The following is a 25716-nucleotide window of genomic DNA, read 5'->3' as shown; positions in this document are numbered from 1 at the left end:
GGAGATGCAAATTAAAACCATAATGAGATATCATTACATATCTATCAGAATGGCTAAAGTAAAGAAATAGTGACAACATGAAATGCTGGCAAGGATGTAGAGAAACTGATCACTCATGCATTGCTGCTGAGAATGTAAAAGCTACAGCCATTCTGAACAATTTGGCAGTTTCTTATAAAACAAATCATGCTATTACCTAATATGATCCAGTAATGACACCCGTGGGCATTTTCTCAGGGAAATGAAAATGTGTATTCACACAAAAATCAGTATGTGAATGTTCATAGCAGCTTTATTTATAATAGCCCCAAACTGGAAAGAACCTGGATATCTTTCAACAGGATAAACAAACTGCGGTACATCCACACCGTGGAACAGCAGTCAGCAATAAAAAGGAATGAAGCATTGATGCATGCAACCAGTTGGATATATTATGCTGCTTGAATAAAAGCCAATCCCCAAATGTTCCTATATAATTCCATCTACTCAACACTTTTGCAATGTGAAAATTTTAGAAATGGAAAAAGATTTTTGGTTACCAGTTGACTGGTGCGTACCTGAACATGTGCATGACTCTATAGAACTAATTAAACACACACACACACACAGGTGTACAGGTGAAACTGGGGAGATCTGACTAAGATGGGTGGATGGTATATTGGGTTATAGTTTTGCAAGATGTTACCATTGTGGGTACCTGGTGAAGTGTTTGTGAGATCTATTATTTCTCACAACTGCATGTGAATCCACACTTATTAAAATTTACATTAAAAGAATGTTGATCATAAGCATAACGTTTTCTTTAAAAAGCCTAAGTCCAAGAAAACTCCAGGCCAAACTTTCAGTTCTCATATGGGATGCTAAAAATTATTCTCAGAACGTCAGATACTTCACATCACCCTTTTCCTGTATATCTGCTTGGATGTACTCACCCAAATATTTTTTCCCTCTAAAACAGATTTTCTTCCCTTTCTCGTCTTCCTGCCCTTCATCTTCCCCACACCAATTTATAGAGCAGACATTTTGTTCTTTGCATGTCAATGAATTAATCTGCAGCTCTGACCCTGAGCCGTGCAGCCCTTAATGGCCCTCTAGCTCCTAAAATCTCATATAAAGAGATTTCCTTTCTTAGAGGTCTTGAAATTGTCTAACAGATGATGCTCAAAGCATTAAAAAGATTATGACTTTAGATCTGCTAAGACAGAAGTCTCATATCCTGGAAATAAAATCTTTTTATAGGAAATAGTTTTCTTAATTTTTTTCTTATTTTTTAGTTCCTACTGTGTGCCAGATAGGAAGCATATTACTTTATGTTCTTAATAAGTTTATGAGGGAGGATTGGTTTTACTATCTTACATATGTTTTTTAAAAAAAAAAAACCCACAAAAAACCTGAGGACCAGCCACATGGTCCTCACCTGGTCACACAGCTAGTAAGTAGCAGAGTCATGACTGGGGCCTCAGTTCATTCAACCCAAAGTACATCCTCTCCCCACCATACCTGCAGTTCTTCACATTTTGGGTATCAGGAGCCCCCTTTTTACCCCTTTTTCAGTCGTGCCCCAGGCACATGAAAGTTCCCAGACCAAGGATCGATTTCAAGCCACAGCTGCGACGTAAGCCACAGCTGTGGCCATGCTGGATCCTTAATCCACTGAGCCACAGTAGGAACTCCAGGACCCCTTTCAACTTAAAAATTATGCTTTGGTTAAATGGATTATATAGATTGATACTTCCTATATTAGAAGTTAAAAGTGAGCTATTTTAAATATTCATTAATTCCTCTGAAAAATTATGAAAATAGGAAGTTCTGAGTGTCATAGTGGTTAAGGATTCAATGTTGCTACAGCTGATAGCCAAGGCCACTCAAGAGGGGTCCCTGCTGTGCAGTGTAGCTTTAAAGAACAGATCTGGGAGAGCAGGCCCGCCACCATCATTGCTGTGATCACTGCAGGTACATACAACTCTAGGAACTCAAAGGACAAACTCTGGGGTGCCCAGTGGACTTTACTTTGCTGCCTTTCCTGGGCAGTGCCTGGTCTCTCTGCTCTATGGGGAGTACATTTTACCTTGGACTCTTCCCTCTGCTCCTCAACATTTCACTTTCCAGAAAACCCTTCCTCAAGACCCTGTTCTCCTTTTCCAACATGGTAGCTGGTTACCTGAGAAATGAATTGCTACCCAGGTGAGAATGACCATGAAAGTGTTCAGTTGTGGGAGTTCTTGTTGTGGCTCAGTGGGTTAAGAATCTGACTAGTATCCATGAGGAGGCAAGTTCGATCCCTGGCCTTGCTCAGTGTGTTAAGGATCCGGCGCTGACATGAGCTTTGGTGTAGGTTGCAAACGTGGCTTGGATCCCACATTGCTGTGGCTGTGTTGTAGGCCGGCAGCTGCAGCTCTGATTTGACCCCTAGTCTGGGAACTTCTATGTGCTGCAGGTGTGGCCCTAAAAAGCAGAAGAAAAGGGGGGGGGGTGTCAGTTTCTATTTGATCAGGAGCCTCCTGGAGTTCTGTAGGAAACCTGACCATGAAGAGTAATTCTGTGATGGGGAGCATTTCATTAGGATCCCAGGTAAATGGGAATGATTCTAGATCCCCTGCAGGTAAATTAGGAGGGAGACTAAAGCCACGTAGCTGTGGTTTATCTCCCCGTGAGACCAAGGCCGTAGGTTTTTGTTTCAGTCTCTAATGAATGAAGAACAGGCAGTGAATACATTGTCAAAAAACAAATAGAACAATGCTGTACATCTTCATTTACACAGCTGATTTCACAGATACTCATGTTTCTAGCATTTCCACATCGTTTTCCTTTGGAGGTGTTTGGACATTAAGTAGGTCATGTTGTAGTATTTTTTTTTTTTTTTTTGGTGGGGTGGGTCGGGGGAATCTCCTCAGTGCGCCTCCCACTGTAGTGTTCCCAGTGAAGGAGGATTTCATCTGTTCTCTATGCAGAGAGAGGGTGAGGTGTGCTGGGGAGCATCTTTGGAAAATTCAGCAGCTGTGTCAGGTTAACCTGGCTACTCCTCTTGTCTCGAACAAATGGGGTGCCTGGGAGAGTAAGTTGGGGGACAGGTGGTGCTGCCTAGCAGACACCTTGTACCTGAAATGCATACCCATGAGCTGAGCTATCAGCCTTCTGTGTGCTGCATCTGCAGACAGGCAAACTGGCTTCTCTTTCAAGGCCTGAATTATGAAACAAGGTTGTGCATGTTTTGGAAAAATCCCTTTGTAGGTATTTTTCTAAAAGTATTAATTCAGTCTTTTGGCTTTCATCTGGGCCTGGAAAGGCTTTTCTACTTCTGCCTCTAGTCTGCTGCCTTCAATATGAGCAAATAAGTAGTGGTCAATTAATATCTATGGAATAAAATTTATAGAATTAAATTAAACTCACTCTTCAAAAATGATAGTATTTGAAATGACTTAATGACCTAGAAGTAACACCTGCTCTCTCTCTCCTCCAGAGTTTGAACATTAAAATGTGGAGAGGATCCAGGGGGGTTAGAAGGAGTGTTGGGGTCACGGAGCCACCTTTGTGCAGTTTTCCTTAGGGATCCTAACTTAAGCGCCCATGTGTGCTCTCTGGGCTGTGATGTCCCTACTCGGGTAATTTCCTTCTTCTTGTCATCCCCACCACTGCCTCTAACACTCCTCCTGTTCTGCTGCCTGCATGTGACCCTTTCCCTTTATGAATCCCCCTCTCCCACTTTCCTCCCCTGGTCTCCCTAAAACCTACTTAGTTATTAAGGCTCAGCTCATATTCTTCTCCAAGAGGCTTTCTTCTTGATATCATCAACACTGAATACAGTAATGACAATAATGATGACAATGGTCTGTAATTGAATAGTTACTATTTGCCAGGCTCTGTAGCATGTTTTGTAGCATCTCATTCAATCCCACAATAACCTTGTTACTTGCAGGTGCAGAAAGCTTGGATAATTTGAGTGCGCTGGCCATGTCCTACTCTAAGTGACAGAGTTGGAACTCCTGCCCTGGTTTGCCTGGCTCTGAAGGCCAAGCTTCCCCAACCCCAAATCAAGGTGTTCACTTCTCCAAAAGCCAACCTTTAGAAGGATTCAAGGATCTCCCAGCCTGCAATGGGGTAGGCACAATGGCAGGGAAGAAAAAGTCAGACTGATGGTGCAGGAGTGTGGAGCTTGGAGCAACAGGTGCTGCACTGTGGACCTGTAGCCCCAGGAGGTCACCTGAAGGCTATGCTTTTAACTGCTCTCCAGTCTGCCCTCCTGAAAGATGGTAATCGTCTAATTGAGAGAAGCTAATGAAACTGGGTGGAATTTCAGAGGTCATATTGTTAAGCCAGTCTTCTCATTGTATAGGTGGGGAAGCCAAAACCCCAAAATGCAGAGACTTACACGCAGTGAAGTGTTGGCAGAGCCTAGCAAGTACCAGATTTTCTGGTTCTCAATCTCACTTATCATTTATTCATTCAACAAACATTGTTAAATCTTTCCACATTTAAGACACTGTATTGGGCTCTGAATATCCTTCCTGCTGCTCGTTCTCTTGGTGCTCCTTTTTCAAGCTTAATGAATTCACACCCAAAGCTGCCTTAAAACAGGGATTGAGTAAGCCCCTGCCTCCTCTTAGTGTGCCTCTGTGCAGAAGTGCCATGCACCACTGATGGCCTTAACATTGTACCTTGTCATTGGCCTGACCCACACTGAGAGCAGCTGCATAGGAGAGGGTGTATTGGAGACTGGTGGGGAGGGTATTTGATTACAGGGTAATGTACAAGTGCAGAAAGGCCCTGTTTATGGAGATGATTCAGTGCTGCTCCAGTAACTGTTTCAATAACAAGCATTAGAAAACAGGAAGTGGGGTTTACCTTGTAACTCAGTGGGTTAAGAGCCTGACATAGTGTCCATGAGGATGCAGATTCCATCCCTGGCCTCACTCAGTGGGTTAAGGATCTGGTGTTGCTGTGAGCTGTAGTATAGGTTTCAGGTGCAGCTCAGATATGGCATTGCCATGACTGTGGTGTAGATCAAAGATGTGGCTCAGATCTGGTGTGGCTATGCCATAGGCCAGCAGCTATAGCTCTGATTTGACCCCTAGCCTGGGAACCTCCATATGCTGCAGGTGTGGGCATGAAAGAAAAAAAAATTAAAAAAACACAGGAAGCATGACTCCTAGTATTGCCAACTAAATCTCATCCAATTCCAGAAACTTTGTCCCTCTTTTGCTGTCATGTGTGTCACTAGCTTGTCCTCTTAGATGTCTTCCATCCTGGCACCACTGTCTGGCCTTATGATTGCTTTTATTCCATGGGCAGGTTTTTCTGTGGATCCCTGGAGATGCTCAACAAACCCTGTCAAGTGAGCTAACAGGATGTGGAGGCCACAGTGAAATCCTGTTTGAGAACTTGGAAGGAAAGGAAATGCAGTTTTTTCTTGAGAGTTAAACAGTCATGTCTATACACACTAGGGTTAGAGTAAAGGTAGACACACACGTGGATATAATGGAGAAGGAATGGTGACCAGATCAGCAGTGTGTGACTGTGACTCATCTTGTCATCTCCACCCAAACAAGGGTGACTGACCAGACCGCACTCAAACAGCCTTTTGAAAATGTGTCTATGAGTTCCCATCGTGGCTCAGTGGAAACCAACCAGACTAGTATCCATGAAGATGAGGGTTCAATCCCTGGCCTTGCTCAATGGGTCTGGGATCCTGTGTTGCCGTGGCTGTGGTGTAGGCTAGCAGCTGTACTTCCGATTTGACCCCTAGCCTGGGACTTCCGTATGCCTCAATGTGGCCCTAAAAAGCAAACAAAACAACAACAAAAAATTGTGTTTAGTGAAGTCTGCTTTGCAGGACCCTGTTGTCCATCACATTCTGGTGCAGTCTAGAGCAAATGTAGAGAGGCCAGACCTGTACGGAGCCTGGCCCTTGAACTGTGAGGCTCCATGGTTGGGAAGCACCTCCAAAGCTCAGCCTGCCCCAGGTAGACCACCTTCATAGTGCTAATCTTCTCCCCTTACTAACACAAACTCCCTGACAGGAAAGTCCAAGGAGGCTGTACTTATCACTGATTGGCCACCTGCTCTAAAGGACCATCAAGATGTCAACATGCCCTGAAACCCAGTATCTCTGTTACTAGAAGCCCAAATTGCAATCAGCTCTTCTCAGAATTTGTATGCGTACAATTTCATTTAACTTTATTTTTTTTTAGGGCCACACCTGTGGTATATGGAGGTTCCCAGGCTAGGGGTCAAATTGGAGCTGTAGCTGCCAGCCTACATCACAGCCACAGCAATGCTGGATTGGAGCTGCATCTGTGACCTACACCACAGCTCAGGGCAACACTGGACCCTTAACTCACTGAGTGAGGCCAGGGATCAACCCGTGTCCTCATGGATACTAGTCAGTTCAATAACCGCTGAGCTACGATGGGAACTCCCATTTAACCCTAATCTAATTCAAGCTTCCAGACCTCTTTTATATCTATAATATAAGCTTGGTGGTCTCATGCAAGCCAGTTGCTTCAAATGGCATCTAGAGGTTGGACTTCCAAGTTGAAATCACCTACTTGGCCTCTCCTCTGAACTTCAGAGTCACATATTTTGTTGTCTACCTAATGTCTCTACTTGAAATCCTGCAAAGCATCTCTCTCTCTCTATGTATGTATATATACACATACATCTCATTAAGGTAAATATATATAGAGAGGGAGAGAGGGAGAGTGCGCACACGAGCACATCTTTTTAGGAAGCTGTGCCTTTGGCATATGGAAGTTCCCAGGCTAGGGGTCAAACCGGAGCTTCAGATGCCGGCCTATGCCACCCACAGCAGTGCGGGATATGAGCTGCATCTGTGACCTACACCACAGCTCACGGCAGTGCCGGGTCCTTAATCCACTGAGTGGGGCCAGGAATGGAACCTGCATCCTCATGGATACCAGTTGACTTTGTTACCACTGAGCCACAAAGGGAACTCCGCATCTCAATCTTAACGTGTTCAAAGTAAATCCCTGTTGCTCCACTGCTGATCTGCTTCTTCCTCATTCACTAGCTGCACAAGCCAGAAACTTTGGAGTGATTCCTAACTCTTCATTTTCCCTTAGACACCTTAAAATCACCCAGTGAATCCTGATGCTTGACCTTCAGATAACCAACTCCACTGCTACCCTCTTAAACTAAAATACCATCTTTCACAGGACAGCTGCAAGAATCTAAGTATCTCTGCTCCCACTTTTACTCCCTCTGCCCCACCCTGTCATCACTGCCCTTTCTCACATCAGCTTGAATAATTCTTTTTTACCAGGCCAGGTCAGACCACATCACCTTCCCTCACGGTTCCCCGTATCATGCAGACTAAACCCAATCCTTTCTGGTCACCAGGCGCTGCATCACCTTGCCCTTGCCTTTCTTCCTGTCCACCTCACCCACCAGGTCCCGTGCTTCTCTCTCCTTCAGATGAGGACTCAACATGCTAATGTGCTTCTGCCTCATGGCCTTTCTGTTGTTGTTCTGTTTGGAAACCTCTTCCCCAGGTATTTCTGAGCTCAACTCCTCACTTCTGATCTCAGCAAGGCCCTAACAGCCCCTAACAAAATAGCCCCTGTTTCTGTGTCATAGCCTGCCAGGCCTTTCAGTTGAGTCTGGTAGTTAATCTGGTAAGTTAGTTTCACCTAAGAGGGTAAGTCCTGAAAGTTATTGTTGGTCCTTTTAGCACAGTGGGGCTGTTGAAAACTGTTAAAAAAAAAAAAAAGTTTTTTTTTCTGATGGTGATAAAATACACATGAAATTTATGATTAATCACTTACCCTAAGGTTTTTTTTTTCTTTTTTTCTTTTTTTGTCTTTTTGTTGTTGTTGTTGCTATTTCTTGGGCCGCTCCCGCGGCATATGGAGGTTCCCAGGCTAGGGGTCGAATCGGAGCTGTAGCCGCCGGCCTACGCCAGAGCCACAGCAACGCGGGATCCGAGCCGCGTCTGCAACCTACACCACAGCTCACGGCAATGCCGGATCGTTAACCCACTGAGCAAGGGCAGGGACCGAACCTGCAACCTCATGGTTCCTAGTCGGATTCGTTAACCACTGCGCCACGACGGGAACTCCACTTACCCTAAGGTTTTTAGCATAGCTTTTTAGTCTCCATCCTGTATAACATCAGCATTTGACTAACATCTTGAGGGGAAACTGAATAAGACTTTTCAGTTCGCCCACTCTGTCAGTGCAGCCTGGGGACACTCCCAGCACGGCTCTCCCCTCCCTGGTAGTGACCCTTGGGCTGGTGAAGCCTGGATTGCTCAGCCTCTTTCCCCAGGGAAATACATTGGCAGAATTCAGCTCTCCTTTTGGAGTCTTTGCTTTTTTTTTTTTTTTTTTTAGTTTTATTGAAATATAGTTGATTTACAATGCTGTGATAATTTCTGCTGGACAGCAAAGTGATTCAGTCATACATATACACACATCCATTCTTTTTCAGGTTCTTTCCCCATATAGATTATCTTCTCTCTCTCTAACCTTAGTCTCTCCAGCCATTGTTGCTTCAGCAGCTCTCTGTGATATTCAGGGATGCTCTTTCTCTAATTCATCCCACCTGAAAACCGAATACCCTTCTCTAATTTAGAGGCTTTCCCTAACTTGCCTTACTCTTTTTCCAGGGATTGCTGACTTGGGTTTGTTAGGCTGTTGCCTGGATCACTGAAAATCCATATCACCCTTATTTTAAGTCTGCTTTTTTCTCTCAAATAGCTTATCAAAATAGATCAATGGTCTGTATGGTCAAGCCACTCAAGATAGCTGTTCTCTTGCTCTTTGTACATCCAGTGCTTGAACAGCCCCTGCTTCACTTACGTCTTTCTCACATGAGTGTGCTTGCTCCCTGCCCTAGGCTAGAACGGCTTTACCTGCTAGTTCTGTAAAGAGAAACATCTGCCCTCTTGAGGGTTGTTACTGAGGGACTGTGAGGGACCTGCCTCAACTGCTAGTTTCCCTGGTAACTGATGAGCCACCAGGTCAATTCACCTATAAATGGTAATCTCCTCCCCTAAGTAGTGAAGACTGCTGCTGTCGCCTATCCACCCACCCACCTACCCGCCCACCCACTCACTCACCCTGTGGGGGGGGGGTGTGTTTCTCTAGATTCGTTTTGGACATGTAAGATTTTCCTGTCCAATCAGTCAGTAATGTCTTTGTTGTTGTTTCCAGGCTCTTTGTTTAGTTTTGGGGCTGGGCAACTACAAGGCTTGTAGGCCTATGGGGTACAACCTAACTGTTGGTGACCCAGCCAGGAGGGAGGCAGAGGAAACTCCCAGGAGCCCCGAGATGTTGGGAAATAAGGATGGGGAATGGAATGTTGCGGGAGAAATCCTGAGGTGCCTGTGTACCAGCATGTAGGGCCCTGTGGCAGCTGATTGCCATGAGAGATGCCTTTCTCATGTTCTATTGATGACATCCTGTTAACCTCAGAATATCTTTTCACTTTAAAAGTAGCAGCCCTGTGCTTGTGGCTCTTCTGACTGCAGAGTGATGGCTGGTGAATACAGACAGAATGCATGGGCCTGGATTATCTATCAAATGGTTGGGTGTTACTGGTTGGGTAAGAAAAGCATGCTCCTGACTCACCACTCCTGAACAATTAAAGAGATAGGCTTTAGGGATATTAATTCAGCGTCAGGCTTGTGAATTGGATGTGGCCAGTTATCCAGAAGGGTTTGACTGGGGCCTGCGATAGCAGCAAAGTAATGAGTACTCTTGGGCTTCTGGTCCCAGCTATGGAAGGGGGCAGAGTAACAATATAGTGTGATGGAACAACAGCTCTTTGCTGTCCACAAGGCATTGCAACAGGTGGAAGACATTACAAAATGCCTACCTGAGTTGTCGAGCAACTCACAACCCCCGCATCTGGGGTGTAGAACAGCTGTGCATGACATAAGCCTCCCACTCTCCCCATGGACATTGATAGTGACCGAGGAACCTACTTTACTGGCCCTGAAGTTCAGGAATGGGCTGATTAAAAATACATTGGTATATCCCTACTGCCCCACTGCTGCTGGGCTATGAATGGACTGCTTAAATAACAGTTGAGACAGAAAACTGCTCTCTCTCTCAGCATGTAACATATCCCAGGAGCAACTGTCACTATGTCAACCTAGAAGCACGGAGTCAACACAATTGGAGTTCACCTGTTGACCACTGAAGGACCACTGCCAGCTATTGGTCAGGACAATAACTTTTGCCTTTGCCACAGGATCTACCCCCAGGGGATACATTATAAAATGGCCCTGGGACCAGCAGGTAAGTCCCTGGTGGTGGGCATTTGCTGCCCTTAGGGAATAGGAGTATTAAGGGACTTATAGATTTTACCTGTGTAATACTCAGTCCCCCCTAAACCTTCTAAAGTAATCCAGGCCCCCTACCAGAGAAAGGTGCCATTGTATTAACCTGTGGTCGGTTATACTATCTCTCCAGCATCCGGCCTCAGCTGTAAGGACTGATGGTGAACCAGGGGTATGTACGCAGGCCAGGACATGGCCACAGGGGTGGTATTATCTCAGAGTGCTCTTCTTGCATTTTGCTTAATGGTCAATCTTCTCTGTATTGTGCTTGTTCCACATTTTATATTTCGTCCCTAGTCTGAGTGGACTGGATAACAGTGGTGGCCATAGGAGTTTGATTGCTGGGATTACAGCGAGATGCCACTGTGCCTCTGGGGTTCATGAAAGTTTGACCTAATGAGCACCTCCAGTTTGCCCACCTCTTGGACTTTTGATACTCTTTAGCTGCTGTTGTCTCTATTGCATTTGTGGTATTTGGTTGCGGGGCACCACTACATATATAACCCCGGGGATGTCATGGAAGAGTGTGGACCAAAAAAGGGGTTGTGCAGGGTATGTGGGATGAACGGTATGGTCAGGTCACTCAAGATGGCTGTTGTCTTACTCTTTGTACATTCCCTGCTTCCCTTACACCCTACTCACACGAATGTGCTTTGCCCTCTGACTCTGCTAGTGATTGTTTTAATCTTGAGGCAAGAACAGCTTCACCTGCTAGTTTGTTAAAGGGAAACATCTGCCCTCCTGATGGTTGTTAACCTGAGGGGCTGTGAGGGACCTGCCCCAGTTACTAGTTCCCCTGGTAACAGATGAGCCGAACTGAGGTCAATTCCCCCTATAAATGGTAGCCTCCTCCCCTAAGTAGCTAGGATTGCTGCCATGGCTGTCATCTGTCCTACACAGTACCGGTGGCCCCTTGTTTTGGACTAGAATTTTGTGTAGGATTCTCTGATAGATCTGTATCTGCCTCCGCCTCTGGGTTCTTCCTTCAGTCTAGAGTCTGGGCAACTTACAAGGCTTGAAAGGCCTGCAGCCCAGCACGGTCTAAGATTGATCTGGGTTTCATCTCATTAGTTCCTGCCAACCTTTGGAAATGTTAAAGGACACTTAAGGGTCCAGAGTCGGTACAGATGAATGATTATCTGCATGAATAGATAAATAGAAGGGTAAATACAGAAGAAAAATCTTTCAGGTAAATCTTCAACTGGAAAATGGACACCCTTGAATTTGAGTAGAGGATAACGTACATGAAGGACATGCCTTAGAAAGGTACTCTAGGCCAATTGTTACTGCCCTGGACATTAGTCTGGCTTGTGATTTAATAAATTGCTTTTTTTGGGCAAATGTCCACTGTGTCATTGTTGCTGCATTCTTTAGTATGTAAAAGTTCACTTTAGAATTACAGATGAATTTATTCCTACATAAGAGTTTTACAATTACAAATGATGAATGGGAACAAGAGTCTCTTCCTATTTCCAGTGGGAGCTCTCGTCCAATTGATTCTTCCTTTGCTATGTTCCTTGTTAGTCCTGCGTTGGTTATCTGCTCACTGAGGAGAAACTGTCATATTCTTCTTCGTGTCTTTCCTCAGCTGCCACAGTTCTAGTATGTAATAGTCATCAAGTGGCCACTTCAGTTTCTTCTTTCGCATTACTACTGCCACTGTCTTGGCCCAGATATTTTGCATATTGAGGTTCCCAGGCTAAGGACTGAATCCAAGCTGCAGCTGCAACATATGTCACAGCTGCAGCAATACGAGATCCTTAACTCACTGCGCTTGGCCAGTGATCAAACCTATGCCTCCTCAGAGACCCAAGCAGCAGCAGATTCTAATCCACTGTGCCACACACAGCAGGAGCTCCTTGGCCCAGATATTCTTGGAAAGTCTTGGAATATTACTAAACTTGCAATATTTACATGCTTGGAATATTACTAAACTTTAATGCACACCTGATTCTGTTGACTGCCCCTTGCCCCCCAACCCAGAAAATTCGTTTTATGTATATGGCTGCTTGATGATTTATAAATTAATGCATTACTACACAACCAAGTATTTTTCGTCAGGAGATGCTTGAAAGCATAAACATGTTGCTATTAGTTTTCCCTTTTGTCTTAAGCAGTATTTCTTAGATTTGTCTCATACTAATAATCTGGGAACTTGAAATGCTTAGGCTACAACTGAATCAAAATTCCTACAAGAGGAGCCCAAGAATCTTTATTTATCATACATTTGAGTGACTTTTATGATTAGGTACTTGTGGTTCTTGGACCACAGCATTGACATCACCTGGGAACATGTGAAGAATGTAAATTTTGGCCCCTTCCCACTTTGGAGTCCAGCAATCTGATTTCATAAATCCTCCAGGTGATTTTTTTTTTTTTTGCGATTTCTTGGGCCATTCCCACGGCATATTCAGGTTCTAGTTTCCACTTATTCTCCAAAAATAGCTCTCTTGTGGCCTCTGCTGTTGATAGCAGACAACTGCTTCACTGATTCCTTAAGTGCATGCTAATGAATTCAAGGATGCCGCACTTTTCTAAGGAACCATTCTAATAGCATCAACTCAACAAAGAGAAAGGTTTGGGGATGTCTCAAACTGCTAGGCTTGCCAGGATTAGACAGGTGAATGGTGAAATTCTAAATTGTATTGTAAATGCTTATTTCTGAAGTGGCGCATTTCAAAATTAAACTCATGCTTATTAACATGTCAGGAATAACTGATTAAGATTCTCAGGTGTGTTCTTTAAAAAGAAAAAAAAAACTTTGCCCTTTTGGAAAAAATTTGTCAAATTTTGCCTGATTCTGATTTGCTGTACTTGTATTACACTTGGTAAAGATAAAGTGCTTGATAAATATTAAGTAAATGTACTAGTGTTACTTGGTTTGTATAGCACTGTTTTTTGGGAATGAAATTATGAATTAAAGACAATCTGGGGAAGAATCTCTGCAGTCTTTTTTTTTTTTTTTTTTGTCTTTTTGCTATTTCTTGGGTCGCTCCTGCAGCATATGGAGGTTCCCAGGCTAGGGGTCGAATCGGAGCTGTAGCCACCGGCCTACGCCAGAGCCACAGCAACGCGGGGTCCGAGCCGCGTCTGCGACCTACCCACAGCTCACGGCAACGCTGGATCGTTAACCCACTGAGCAAGGGCAGGGACTGAACCCACAACCTCATGGTTCCTAGTCGGATTCGTTAACCACTGTGCCACGACGGGAACTCCTCTGCAGTCTTTCAGAGTTGTTTTAGAGGGCCTAGGAATGCTCCCTATAGTTTTTACTTCCCAGCCCCACTCCCTGCCCCTCGGCCTTTTTGGCCACCCGGAAGCATATGATGTTCCAGGGCCAGAGATCAGAACTGAGTCACAGGACCCACAGCTGGGCCCTTTTACCCACTGTGCTGGGCTGGGGATTGAACCTGTGTCCTGGCACTGCAGAGACGCTGCCGATCCCCTTGTGCCACAGCAGAAACTCCTGAGTTTTTAAATACATGCTTGATGTAATTTAAACTGAGTTACTAAATACATTAAGCCTACTAACATTTGCTTTTCCAGTTGGCCTTTGAGAAATTTTCCAGTATATGAAAGGTGTTAGGGAATATTTTTCTGCTTCATTTGTTTTTAAGGTATCATATCCTCTATATATTTATTTGGGTATCCATGATTAAATCATTCAAACTGCTGCCTCTGACAACCTTAGGTTTTCAGTGGTTTAATGAGAATGCCTGTTAAAGGCAAGAAAGGTGTTAATCCTATGTTAAGTGCTGACAGAGGTTCTGCATGCTTTCAAAGTTTAAATCACAGGTCTTCAACTTCAGAAAGCTGACAGGCAACCTGAAACTCTCTAGAACTCTAATTTCATCTGTAATTAGAGGTAGAGGCAGCCAAGTGACAATTCTGCCCATTGAAATAGGGAAAGATACTGGGAAGGGCCTTCTGAAAAAAATTTTTAAAGAGGGACAAATGATACGTGCTTTTTTTTTTCCCCTCCTTATTCCTGCCTAGAACATGGACATGATGCTAGAGGTGGCACAACTTTTAAATAGCCACAAGGATGATGATCACATACAAAGTATGAAAGAGCTAAAAGAAATCTGCGTCCATGGGGACCTGGACTGCTGACCTCCAGGCTTAAAGTGAGAAAGATAAAACTAGTCATTTGTTGTTTAATCTGTTTTTTTGGATTTATCTTTTGCAGCTTAATGTTAAGCTGATACATAAATTGACAAGATCATATGAAGATTAAAGAGAAAACTCTATGTGAAGAGTGTAACATGGTTCCTGGCATACAGTAAGTGACCAATGAAGTGGTGCTATCATTTGAGGGAGATTAACTGACCACCAGCAGAAAACAAGAATCAAATAAAGGATAAACAATTTGGAGAGGAAAGAAAAGTGCTGAATTGAAGTTATGATAGGGCTGTTAGAAAAAAAATTTTTGAGACTCACATTCAGAACCAATTTACAAAGAGGGCCTGACATATAATAGGTATAAATGTAAGTGATTTCTTTTCCAATCCTCTGTGAAAACATAAACCTGATGTCATTTATCCACATGAGAAACTTATTCAATGAGGAAGACGAGAGTAAAAGATTTTTAAAAACTCAGAAGGAAAGATTATATCTATAAGGTTATTTAGATTTTAGTGAGGTATTCCACTCAGTGTATTAATGTACTCCTTATAATAATACTGTCAAGATATGGATGAAGGGAATACACAAGACACTGATAAACAAAATGACACTAAAAAAGTGACACAAATGTGGTCGCTCATCTTGATGACTCAGATGCTAAGCCCCAGAGGAGCAGAAAGTTGCTAAATAGGGAATTCTATTTTGCTGCCATACTGGAAGTTCATAACATTAGTCAATTCAGAGAAACAATATAATAACTGAACTTGAACACATGGATAGAGAAGAACTCAACCAATTCAGCTTGAAATCTTGCACCAGGAAAAATATGAAAAAGAAAACATGTGAAGAGCTGGAATAATGTGAAAAGCTGGAATATAATCAGGTGGTGTTAATTTATAGCACATAACAAAGGAAAGAAAGTTATTTGTAGCCACTTAGAAAGGAATTCATTACAGAATAGTACCTCATTTCAAGTCTGTGAAAGGGAGAAGCTAGAAAGTGAAAAAGTGTATTAAAATTTAGCTTCACCCCCCCCTTCCCGCCCAGCATATGTTCCCAGGCCAGGGATCAGATCAAGACACAGCTGTGACCTAAGAAGCAGCTGCAGCAACACCAGATCCTTTAACCCATTGTGCTGGGCTGGGGAGTGAACCTGTGTCCTGGAGATGCAAAGACATTGCTGATCAAAAAAAGACTTAAATGCCAGATATTGTAATGACTTACACAAAAACAAGAGAATAAAAATCTGTAATGATTAACACAAAGTCACTGCTGAATATGAATGCCAAGGGAAGAAGCATTAAAAAAAGACCTGAAAAGGCAACAAATCAGACTACAACTCTCTTATTTTCAAAACTGTAATTGCATATTACCAAATAAAGTAATAAATGACTCTTAAGTTAGAGTGCAAAAATGAAAGCACCTTATTTTAAAGGTGCAAAAGCAAGGAAATACAACATAAGTTTATCCACATTTTAAATAGTTGGCTGTATGGTGGACGCCATTTAAAAACATTTTCAATAGAAAAATGATTTATAAATCAGTTTACAAAAGATCAAAAAAATCAATGTTTAATCCCAACTTTAAATAACTAAAAAGAAAACTGTCCTCCCTCTGTTTGCTTCAGTATTCATGTCTTCTGCTCTTTGCCTTTCGGAGAAAATATCGCATTGTAAGGCTGCCGTCTTTTTGGACGAGGACAAGGATCAAGATCTTCCTTAATGTAACCTTAAAAATAAATCACAAATTTAGAAAAGTATATTTGTGACGTGATTTTTTTCAGCACATATCCAGTAAACATCGGTCTCATTTAATGCCTTCTAAACTTTACATGATTCTATTATTAGTTGGTTGTGCCAATGCATGATTTCCCTCATTTATACTAAAAAATCAATAGCAAACATTTATTAAATGTGCTTATATACATTATCTAGTATAACTCTCCTATTCCTCTGCAGTAGCTTCTATTATGCCTATTTCACAGCTGGGCTAATGGAGACTGAGGGAGGTTATATGAGTTTCCAAAGCTAGGAAATAGAGCTGGGGCCCTGCCCAAGCAAGATCTAACTCCAGAATCAGACCTCTTAAGCACTTTGCTCTTCTGCCTCTCTCTGGTTGCAAATGTGGACAAATGGCTAATCATGAACTTTTTACCATTATGATAAATTCAGGTGCTTATGAAAAAGACTTTCTGCAGTAGCTATTTGATGAGATGACATGTCCCTGTACTCTTCAGACTGTATGATTCTCCTGAGGTGTCTCAAATCATGTAGTTTTCAGGGGAAGACTATGCTCTCTTATATCCCCTAGGCCATGCTGGGGGTGCCAACACAGGACGTATCCAGATTGCCAAATTGTTTCTGATGACCAGGAATAGACATCACATCCAAGAAGAGAAAACAGGAAGCATGGTAATAGCTGTAAGAGACTTTGTATCTTTTGGAAAAACTATTAACACTAAATATCTGGAGCTTTAAAGCTGCACACGTTCTCAGGTTACATGAAATGTAAGTACTATATTCGAAGGAGCTAGTTGCATGTTAAGTCTTCCTTTTTACTCAAATATGATTTATAAATAACCAGCACTCTGGATAAGTGAGGTTTTGACATCTAAAGTTCAGAGTAGTCACTTTATAAAAAATTAAAATGCTTTTCAACAATATTAACTTTGGCAACTTTTGTAAAGTTATTTATTAAAAGTCATTTTGATAGGATAAAAAAATTACTTTCTGAAATTTGAACAATAAACCAAGATAATGCATACACAATCCCACTGGAGTGCTTATAAACAATATGATTCCAATGAAATTATTTGAAGAGGTTAAGTCTTTTATCTTTAGGATATTGTATTTGTCACAAAACTGGCACCCAACCTACAGAGAATCATGGAGAAAAAGTTTAATGTTTAGACTTGGGTATATACAGTATTAATTTTTTTTTTCAAAATGTTATAATCTCTACTCTTACCTCTTTCCATACAAGTCTGAGTGGAAGGAAAACCAACTTCCCAGAAATTCTCTGGTGTGCTGGGTGGAATGTAGCGAAATCGGTGTCTTGAGCAAGAAGCCAATTTCTTTTCTCTCTCTTCTGCTGGGAAATCTGCATAATACTGATAATAAAACTGGTAAGATTGCCACTCAGTAATAATGAATGCAGTGTCACTGATTATAAACTAGAAACTAAGAAAACTATTATTCAGCATGTTAATATGGAAACTGAATTCTCACTGATAATGGTAGTAATTAATACTATCTGTAATTACTATTTGTAAATTACTGACAATAATTGGTGTGGGTCTGTGAAATGTTTGCTCCACATATGAGAAAGGAGCTTGTATCACCATGTAAGCCAGGATACTGCTTCCTTCATCAATAAAATCTCACAATGAAAAAAAAAAAAGCTGGGAGTTCCTGTTGTGGCTCAGTGGTTAATGAATCTGACTAGGAACCATGACGTTGTGGGTTCGATCCCTGGCCTTGCTTAGTGGGTTAAGGATCCGGCATTGCTGTGAGCTGTGGTGTAGGTTGCAGACAAGGCTCGGATCCTGCATTGCTGTGGCTCTGGCGAAGGCGATTCAACCCCTAGCCTGGGAGCCTCCATATGCTGCGGGAGCGGCCCAAGTAATGGCAAAAAGACAAACAAAGACAAACAAACAAAAAAAGGCCAAAAAAAAAAAAGCCAGTTGAACTTTACAGTGTGCTTAGTGGTACAACTGATTTATATACTGATGCAAACTCTTCATCTTTCTCATTCCAGCAACAAAAATGCTGAGGCCTGCACTCTGAATAGCATGTTTCTCAAATGTTATTTGGATATAACATGTGTTTTGAAGTAATTTTCCTATCACTATAATCATTTAAAACAAAAGTTTAGCCTTGAATGTTGTCGGCTTCATGACTTCCCCTTTAAACTATATTTTTCAACCACGATCAAAGGCATATTATTTTTTGCAACTGTGATCATAGCTGAATTTCATGCAAAGAGAAAACTTCTATGTGAAAATTACACAGGTCTTTAAGCAAGCTCTAGATCTAAAGAAAACAAAGCAGTACAGTTTAATAGAACAGATGACAGGATCGCATAATCCCGCTAATTCCATTTTACACTTGAGAAACTGAAAATCAAAGTGATAAATTTACCAAAGTTATCACCTATTGAAAGTGGTAGACTCAGGATTAGAATTTTTTTAAAGTAAAGTTTTTCAAAATATTTCTTTTAGTGGGTTAAGGATCCGGCATTGCCATGAGCTGTGGAGTAGGTTGCAGACGCGGCTTGGATCCCGTGTTGCTGTGGCTCTGGTGTAGGCTGGTGGCTACAGCTCCCATTAGACCCCTAGGCTGGGAACCTCCATATGCCGAGGGAGCCACCCAAGAAATGACAAAAAAAAAAAAATTTCTTTTATGTAGGTTAAAGGTTTTAGAGTAATATCTCTAAAACTTTGTTTTTCCTGGTATCTTTTTCTTCATTCCCACTGCCATGAATATTAGCATTTGTCACCTTAGCCTGGGAACTGGGATTGGATGCCTTTAGTGAATCATGGTTACCAATCAATGTTAGAGAAACAGTGCCACCAAATTACAACATATTTGAAAAGAACATTAAATGTAGCTGTAACACAGCAATCAAATGGGAGAGTATTGAAGATAAAGTCAGAGAGGAAGTGGAGTGTGAGCTTATTGTCCTTCATAAGGACTTTGACTCCATTTCTTACTGAGAAAGGAAGCCATTTAAGGATTTTGGACAGAAGAATGACATGATTTAACTTTTCTTCCAAAAAGATCATTTGGAAAAAGAGACTATTATTGTGTTGAAAGTACAATCAATGGAGTTCTTGTTGTGGCTCAGTGGTTAACAAATCTGACTAGGAACCAAGAGGTTGCGAGTTCCATCCCTGGCCTTGCTCAGTGGGTTAAGGATCAGGCATTGCCGTGAACTGTGGTGTAGGTTGCAGACGCAGCTCAGATCCCGCGTTGCTGTGGCTGTGGTGTAGGCTGTCAGCTACAGCTCCGATTCAACCCCTAGCCTGGGAACCTCGATATGCCGCAGGAGCGGTCCAAGAAGTGGCAAAAAGACAAAAAAAAAAGTAAGTACAATCAATGGGATTTGCTGACCGATCTGTTTTTATTTTTTTTAATTTTTTGTCTTTTTGCTATTTCTTGGGCCGCTCCGGCGGGATATGGAGGTTCCCAGGCTAGGGGTCGAATCGGAGCCATAGCCACAGGCCTACGCCAGAGCCACAGCAACGCAGGATCCGAGCCGCGTCTGCAACCTACACCGCAGCTCACGGCAACACTGGATCGTTAACCCACTAAGCAAGGGCAGGGACCGAACCCGCAACCTCATGGTTCCTAGTCGGATTCGTTAACCACTGCGCCACGACGGGAACTCCTGCTGACCGATCTGTTTTTAACATAAAAAAAAAAAAGGACAACTACAAAATCTCTGGTTTAAACAACTAGAAGAATGGATATAGAAGGCTCAGAGGAAAGGTTCGAGAACTGGAGGTAGAAACTTTGCTTTTAGACATGTGAAATTTGAGATGACTATTACACATCCACATGTACTGCATATTCTACATGTGGACTAGGCAATGGAAAAATTGTAGGGTAAGCATATAGGCAATATTTAAATATAGATACATGGGGCTGGCACTTTCACTCCTAGTCATGAGGGAGTTACAGGGAACAGATTTACCCTCTACCTTAAAAAACCAAAAAACAACAACAACAACAACAACAAAAAAACAAAATAAAATGTATGAAATAGTGTTTTTAGAGATTGGGTAACAGCGCAAAAATGATTCCTGAGAGAAGGAAAGCAAATTAAGTCTAAAAAAAGCAAAAGAGCTTTTTTTTTTTCTAATTCTACCAATTTCAGTTATAATTAAAATCTGGAAGTTTACTTAGAACAGACCATATTCCTTAGTTAAGAAATCATGATACATTTGATTTGTGTTACAAAAACTCATGATTCAGATTTTGCTTGTTATACCAAACTGCTTTTCAAAATACTGATCTCAAGTTACACTCCCACTCTTGAGAGAATGAGAGCCTATTTCTCACCAAATGCTTACCTGCTCTGTAATCTATTCTCACCTAACTTTAATGTGCTTTGTTATCAAATTTTCTGGCCATAGTTAATGAAAAAATTAAAAGGGGGAAGTACACTGATAGAAACAGGCATCCAACAGCTAAAGGACAGCAAGGGAAGAAATAAAAACAACATGTTTCAAGAAAACACAGAACCTGCCTGGACTATTTAGGACAATCAGAATATCCTTAAGTGGATAGTACTATACAGTCTAGAACACCCAATGTAAACTAATATCTGTGTAAACTAATACCTGCGTTCTAAGGATGAAGTAGAGCTTCTTCACATTTTGTTTAGAAAGGAAAATTTGGGGGGAAAAAAGAGCTTATGGTTGTACCAGTTGTTTAGAAAAAAACAATTATGAGTATTATCTCATTTCCTGAATGCTGCTGGTAAAGTAAAAAAACAATTACAGCAAAATATGATAAAAATAAGTAAAAAATATTATAGGAAAGTTTCTGATTGAAATATAAAAATTTCCCCACAATAGTATGTTATAAAAGCCTCTGCTGAAACAACGGAAGGGGAAAAAGTTTAAAGAAATATGCATAAAAATACAAAAGACGAATGGCACAAATGTCGTAAGCTAGAAATAAGAACTAGTGCTTAGGCTCCAGATTCATTTAAAGAGAATCTAGGAAAAATTGAGGGCTTTCATTTTCATCTATTTATCTCTCTTACATCCCAGCTAATATGTACACTTTTATGTATTCGTTCTGTTATTCCTGGCTCAAACTTGCTTCTAGATACAAATATTTTTATGATTTGTGTTTATTTTTTGTTTTTTTGTTGTATTTATGTTTTTTAAATCATGTATGTATGATCTATAAAGCCATACTTTAAAAAACCAAAAGGATAGTATTTACATTGGTACTTACAATTTCACATTCCTTACATGTGTGTCCAAGCAATTTTCTTCTCTCTTCTTTTTTCCGAACCACCTCAATATGAGGAAAATTTTGTAAGCTGGTCTCTCTGGGGGAAAAACGAATTACATTATCTATTACTATAAAGACCTTTGGTTTAGGTTTTAAATTAGCAAAGGTGAACATCCAGAGAAATAATCCCAAAACAGTCATTCATTTTATTTGAACTGCTTCCTCAGTACATGAGAAAAACAAGTATTTTTTCATTCCCTCTTCACTAAAATATTAATCAGGTATTTATATGGATATTTTTCTTTAACTGAAAAAGACGACTATTCTTATTTTCACCTCTGGATGGTTGAAAATAATTAGGTTGGGAGGTAAAATATAAAATAACCTAATTAAAAAGAAACACTGTTATTATTAACATCAGGAATTGGTCTTCTATAACAACTGAGAGAGAATACTGTCTCTGTTAACTCAGTTTCTAGTACTAAGAACCTATCTATCAGGGCTAACCTATCTTCCCCAAAGAACAGATTCGTTTGTTTGTACGTCACTTGCTATTTTCTCCAAAAATTTCTTTTGCTGCTTCTGTCCATCATAAATTCTTCAAAATATTAAGAACTATTATCATTTGTGCTTGTCCTTAAATGGATCAGATCCTATTGTGAATCACTGGAAATCTAGGAAAGGTCAAAACTACTGTGGTACGGAATGGTGAGGTATGCAGGACTTTGATAAGAAAAAGCAGTCAGGAAGCATGGAACATTTCTTTATTAATACATCCTGCTTTAAAAAGCCCAATTACTCTAAACTTACAAGATAGTAAATGAAGACTTACATGACATCACATATATTTGTTTATAACAGAAACATCCCCAAACTATTCTTTATTTATTTTTTTTAATCTTTAAGGGCTGCACCTTTGGCATATGGAAGTTCCCAGCCTAGGGTTTGAATCTGAGCCAGCTGCTGGCCTACACCACATCCACAGCAACGCAAGATCTGAGCCACATCTGTGACTTACACCCATAGCTCATGGCAATGCTGGATCCTTAACCCACTGAACAAGGCCAGGGATCAAATCTATGTCCTTATGGATACTAGCTGGGTTCGTTACTGCTGAGCCACATTGGGAACTCCCCAAAACTAATTTTTAAAATGACTTGTGGGTAACACATCTACTCCTTTGAGGTATTTTGATCACATGTACCTCTAGTTGGCAAGCACTTCTTTTCAAAAGAAAGTTTTAACTGCTCTATTTCAAAATACATTGTAAGTTCTTTTTGTGCTTAAAACTAAGAACTCTCAATACTGGAGTAACTGGTAAATTAAAAAAGGAAGACTAAGAAACAACATAAAAAAATATTGCCATGACTGTATATTCTTTCAAATAGTTTATGAATCTGAAATTTATATAGAATAGAATTTAGCCATACCCTTTCCTCTGAATCTTACCTATTCGCTTTCTGTAGTGTACAGGTGCAGCAGGGAATCCACTTAATAGCCTAACAGCTGCAGTAGACATCAAGCATCACCTCAATGTTCTCGAAGCGTCTTGCCCTGACACCACACAACCTATCTTCCCAGGGTTTGCTAGTACTCTCGGTGGGGAAAGGGACCATGTTAACTCTGTACCATCTCTACATCTTTACCCACCCCCTGCATCTCCAGCTATCTAATGGTTTCAGAATAAATAAAACTATTTTTTTTTGTTAAAGTTAGTGAACCTCTAATATGAAGCATTTGACATGACAGTTCTTGCTCTGCAGTCTTCTAAGAATCTATTCCAAAGCTGCACAAGCAGAAATTTGGAGAGAGAATGCACAGGGCTATTCAGTGCAGCACTACACATGGTAGCATAACTATAAAAAACCCAAATGCCCACCACTAGAGAATAAGCTATGGCACAATGAAATGCTATGAATTTTTTTTTAAAAAATGAAGAATATCACTGCATACTACTAGGAATGATTTCCAGGACGAATAGTTAAATGAAAAATCAAAGTAGGAGTTCCTGTCATGGACCAGCGGAAACGAATCCAACCAGGAACCATGAGGTTGTGGGTTTGATCCCTGGCCTTGCTGCTCAGTGGGTTAAGGATGCAGTATTGCCGTGGGCTGTGGTGTAGGTTGCAGATCTGGTGTTGCTATGGCTGTGATGTAGGCCAGCACCTACAGTTCCGATTAGACCCCTAGCCTGGGAACGTCCGTATGCCGCTAGTGTGGCCTTAAAAAGACAAAAGACAAAAAAAAGGCAAAATAGAGAAAGGTGTGTGTGTGTGTGTGTGTGTGTATAGCATTCTACCACTTGTATAAGGGAAGAAATATCTACATCTGTATCAATATCAAGATGTATAAATAGAAATCTGCTTTTATTTTTTAAAATGGATGGGAAACCATAATTTTTTTTTTTTTTTTTTGGTCTTTCTGACATTCTTGGGCCGCTCCCGCGGCATATAGAGGTTCCCAGGCTAGGGGTCCAATCGGAGCTATAACCACCGGCCTACACCAGAGCCACAGCAACATGGGATCTGAGCCACGTCTGCAACCTACACCACAGCTCACGGCAACGCCAGATCCTCAACCCACTGAGCAAGGCCAGGGACCAAACCCGCAACCTCATGGTTCCTAGTTGGATTCATTAACCACTGCGCCATGACAGGAACTCCCATAAACTTTAAACAAATGGTTACCTGTAGGAATAGCTAATAAAATGAAGGTGACAGGATAGAAGGTAGACTTATCTGAATATACCCTGTTTTCACCCTCTGTTATCAGGTACATAATTTCCTTAATTGTAAAAAAAGAAAAAACAATTTCCAAAAAAAGTAAAATAAAACAAATGTGGATACTGGGTTGGTAGCATAACTACACAGAAGATAATTATCCTAAGTGACTTGAAAGCACAGTGACTTGACTGTACATTTCTAATAGAATGTATCTTAAGGACGAAAAGACACAAAACTTAAACCATTTTCATAAATCATATTATTGGTGACAGTTTGAATTATTCTGAGACTGTTCTATAGAATCAAGTTGAATGAGGAATGATGGTGGCACTGAGAAGAGGGATTTTCATTAAGTGGGAAAGTAGATACAGATGTGACAGAGGAGGTTATAGAGAAACCCTATAGTCCTGAACTTGAATTGGAGCTATCAGTATGAACAAATGAAGTTTATTTTAAAAGAACCAAAATGAAACAAAAACTTTATTTCCAATTCTCTCCACCTAAAAAGGTCTAGAAACATGGCTGACTGCAGCAGTGAGCAACCCTAGCAGACTATGGCCTAAATACCATTCTCACTAAAAAAAACCACCTCAAACCACCAGGGCTCCTTGGAGAAATGGCAGATTCCAGCCTATGGCAGGAAGTGTACCAGACAGCCTGGAACATCTTATACCAGAAACGAGCTGTGGAAGCCGACTAGAATAGTGTGCATTCAAAGAGGCTTCCACTGGGCAAAGATGGGACAATTTGAGTATCGATAATGGCGATAACTACAATGGATGGAAACACATCAAACATAACTTGAATCTGTGAATTCATGATGATATTTAAACAAGACAAACAGTTCCCTGGTGGTGTAGTGGTTAGGACAGGGCACTTTCATTGCTGTGGCCTGTGTTCAATCCTGGTCTGGGAATTCTGATCCCACATCAAGCTGCTGTACACCATGCCCCAAAAAACAAAAACAAAAACAGCAACCCCAAAAAACAACGAAAACACACAAGACACTCTAGTCACATTTGAGATGCAATGGTACTATTTCTTTGGTAAATTAGTAAATAGAGGAAAGGAATTAATCACTTATCAACAAAATGACAGCTCTTACCTATTAGAGTATCACAGGCATGAAAAATTTATCTTTTTTTTTTTCCTGTATTTTTTTAAAGGCCTCACCCACAGCATATGGAAATTCCCAGCTTAGGGGTGAATTGGAGCTGCAGCTGCTGCCCTATGCCATAGCCACTGCAACGAGGGATCTGAGCCACGTCTGTGACCTACACCACAGCTTATGGGAACACCGATCCTTAACCCAATGAGCAAGGTCAGGGATCAAACCTGAATCCCAGCTGGGGATACTAGCCGGGTTCATTATCACTGAGCCACAATGGGAACTCCAATAAAAATTTATCTTGGCATGTCAGATTTCTAAATTCCCAACAAATAAAAGTATAAGGGATAATTTTGCCTTTGGAATGACTAAATTTGCCAATAACAATAAGTTAAAAAGAACCATAAAAAGTTTTCTGAATGAATTACTATGCCTTAATTCACTTCTAGAATGAATAGTACATGACTGAACATTATAGAATTTGTAATATTT

The 25716-nt window shown here is 41.2% G+C and overlaps 1 protein-coding gene and 1 long non-coding RNA gene across 6 annotated transcripts in view; one reads left to right on the top strand and one right to left on the bottom strand.

Annotated features, from left to right (window-relative positions):
- Positions 1-9185: 9185 nt before the first annotated feature.
- LOC125134518 (uncharacterized) lies at positions 9186-17020 on the top strand. The gene is made up of 3 exons (XR_007136669.1): positions 9186-10259; positions 14490-14582; positions 16736-17020. It is a non-coding gene; the product is annotated as an uncharacterized LOC125134518 (long non-coding RNA).
- Positions 15770-25716, bottom strand: part of RBBP8 (RB binding protein 8, endonuclease) — a 90969-nt gene continuing 81022 nt past the window's right edge. For 4 of the 5 annotated variants that reach the window (XM_047793912.1, XM_047793909.1, XM_047793913.1 and 1 more), the window contains exons 17-19: positions 21394-21490; positions 17393-17546; positions 15770-16153 (exon numbers count right to left, since the gene is read on the bottom strand). In XM_047793912.1, coding sequence (XP_047649868.1) covers positions 16056-16153; positions 17393-17546; positions 21394-21490 — 349 coding nt within the window. In that variant the 3' untranslated portion in view covers positions 15770-16055. The remainder of the gene's footprint in view (positions 16154-17392; positions 17547-21393; positions 21491-25716) is intronic. The other variant, XM_047793914.1, reaches the window with a different exon arrangement.

This window comes from Phacochoerus africanus, chromosome 8, assembly GCF_016906955.1.
Source record: "Phacochoerus africanus isolate WHEZ1 chromosome 8, ROS_Pafr_v1, whole genome shotgun sequence".
NCBI lineage: Eukaryota > Metazoa > Chordata > Mammalia > Artiodactyla > Suidae > Phacochoerus > Phacochoerus africanus.
This window is presented reverse-complemented; position numbering and strand designations above follow the sequence as displayed.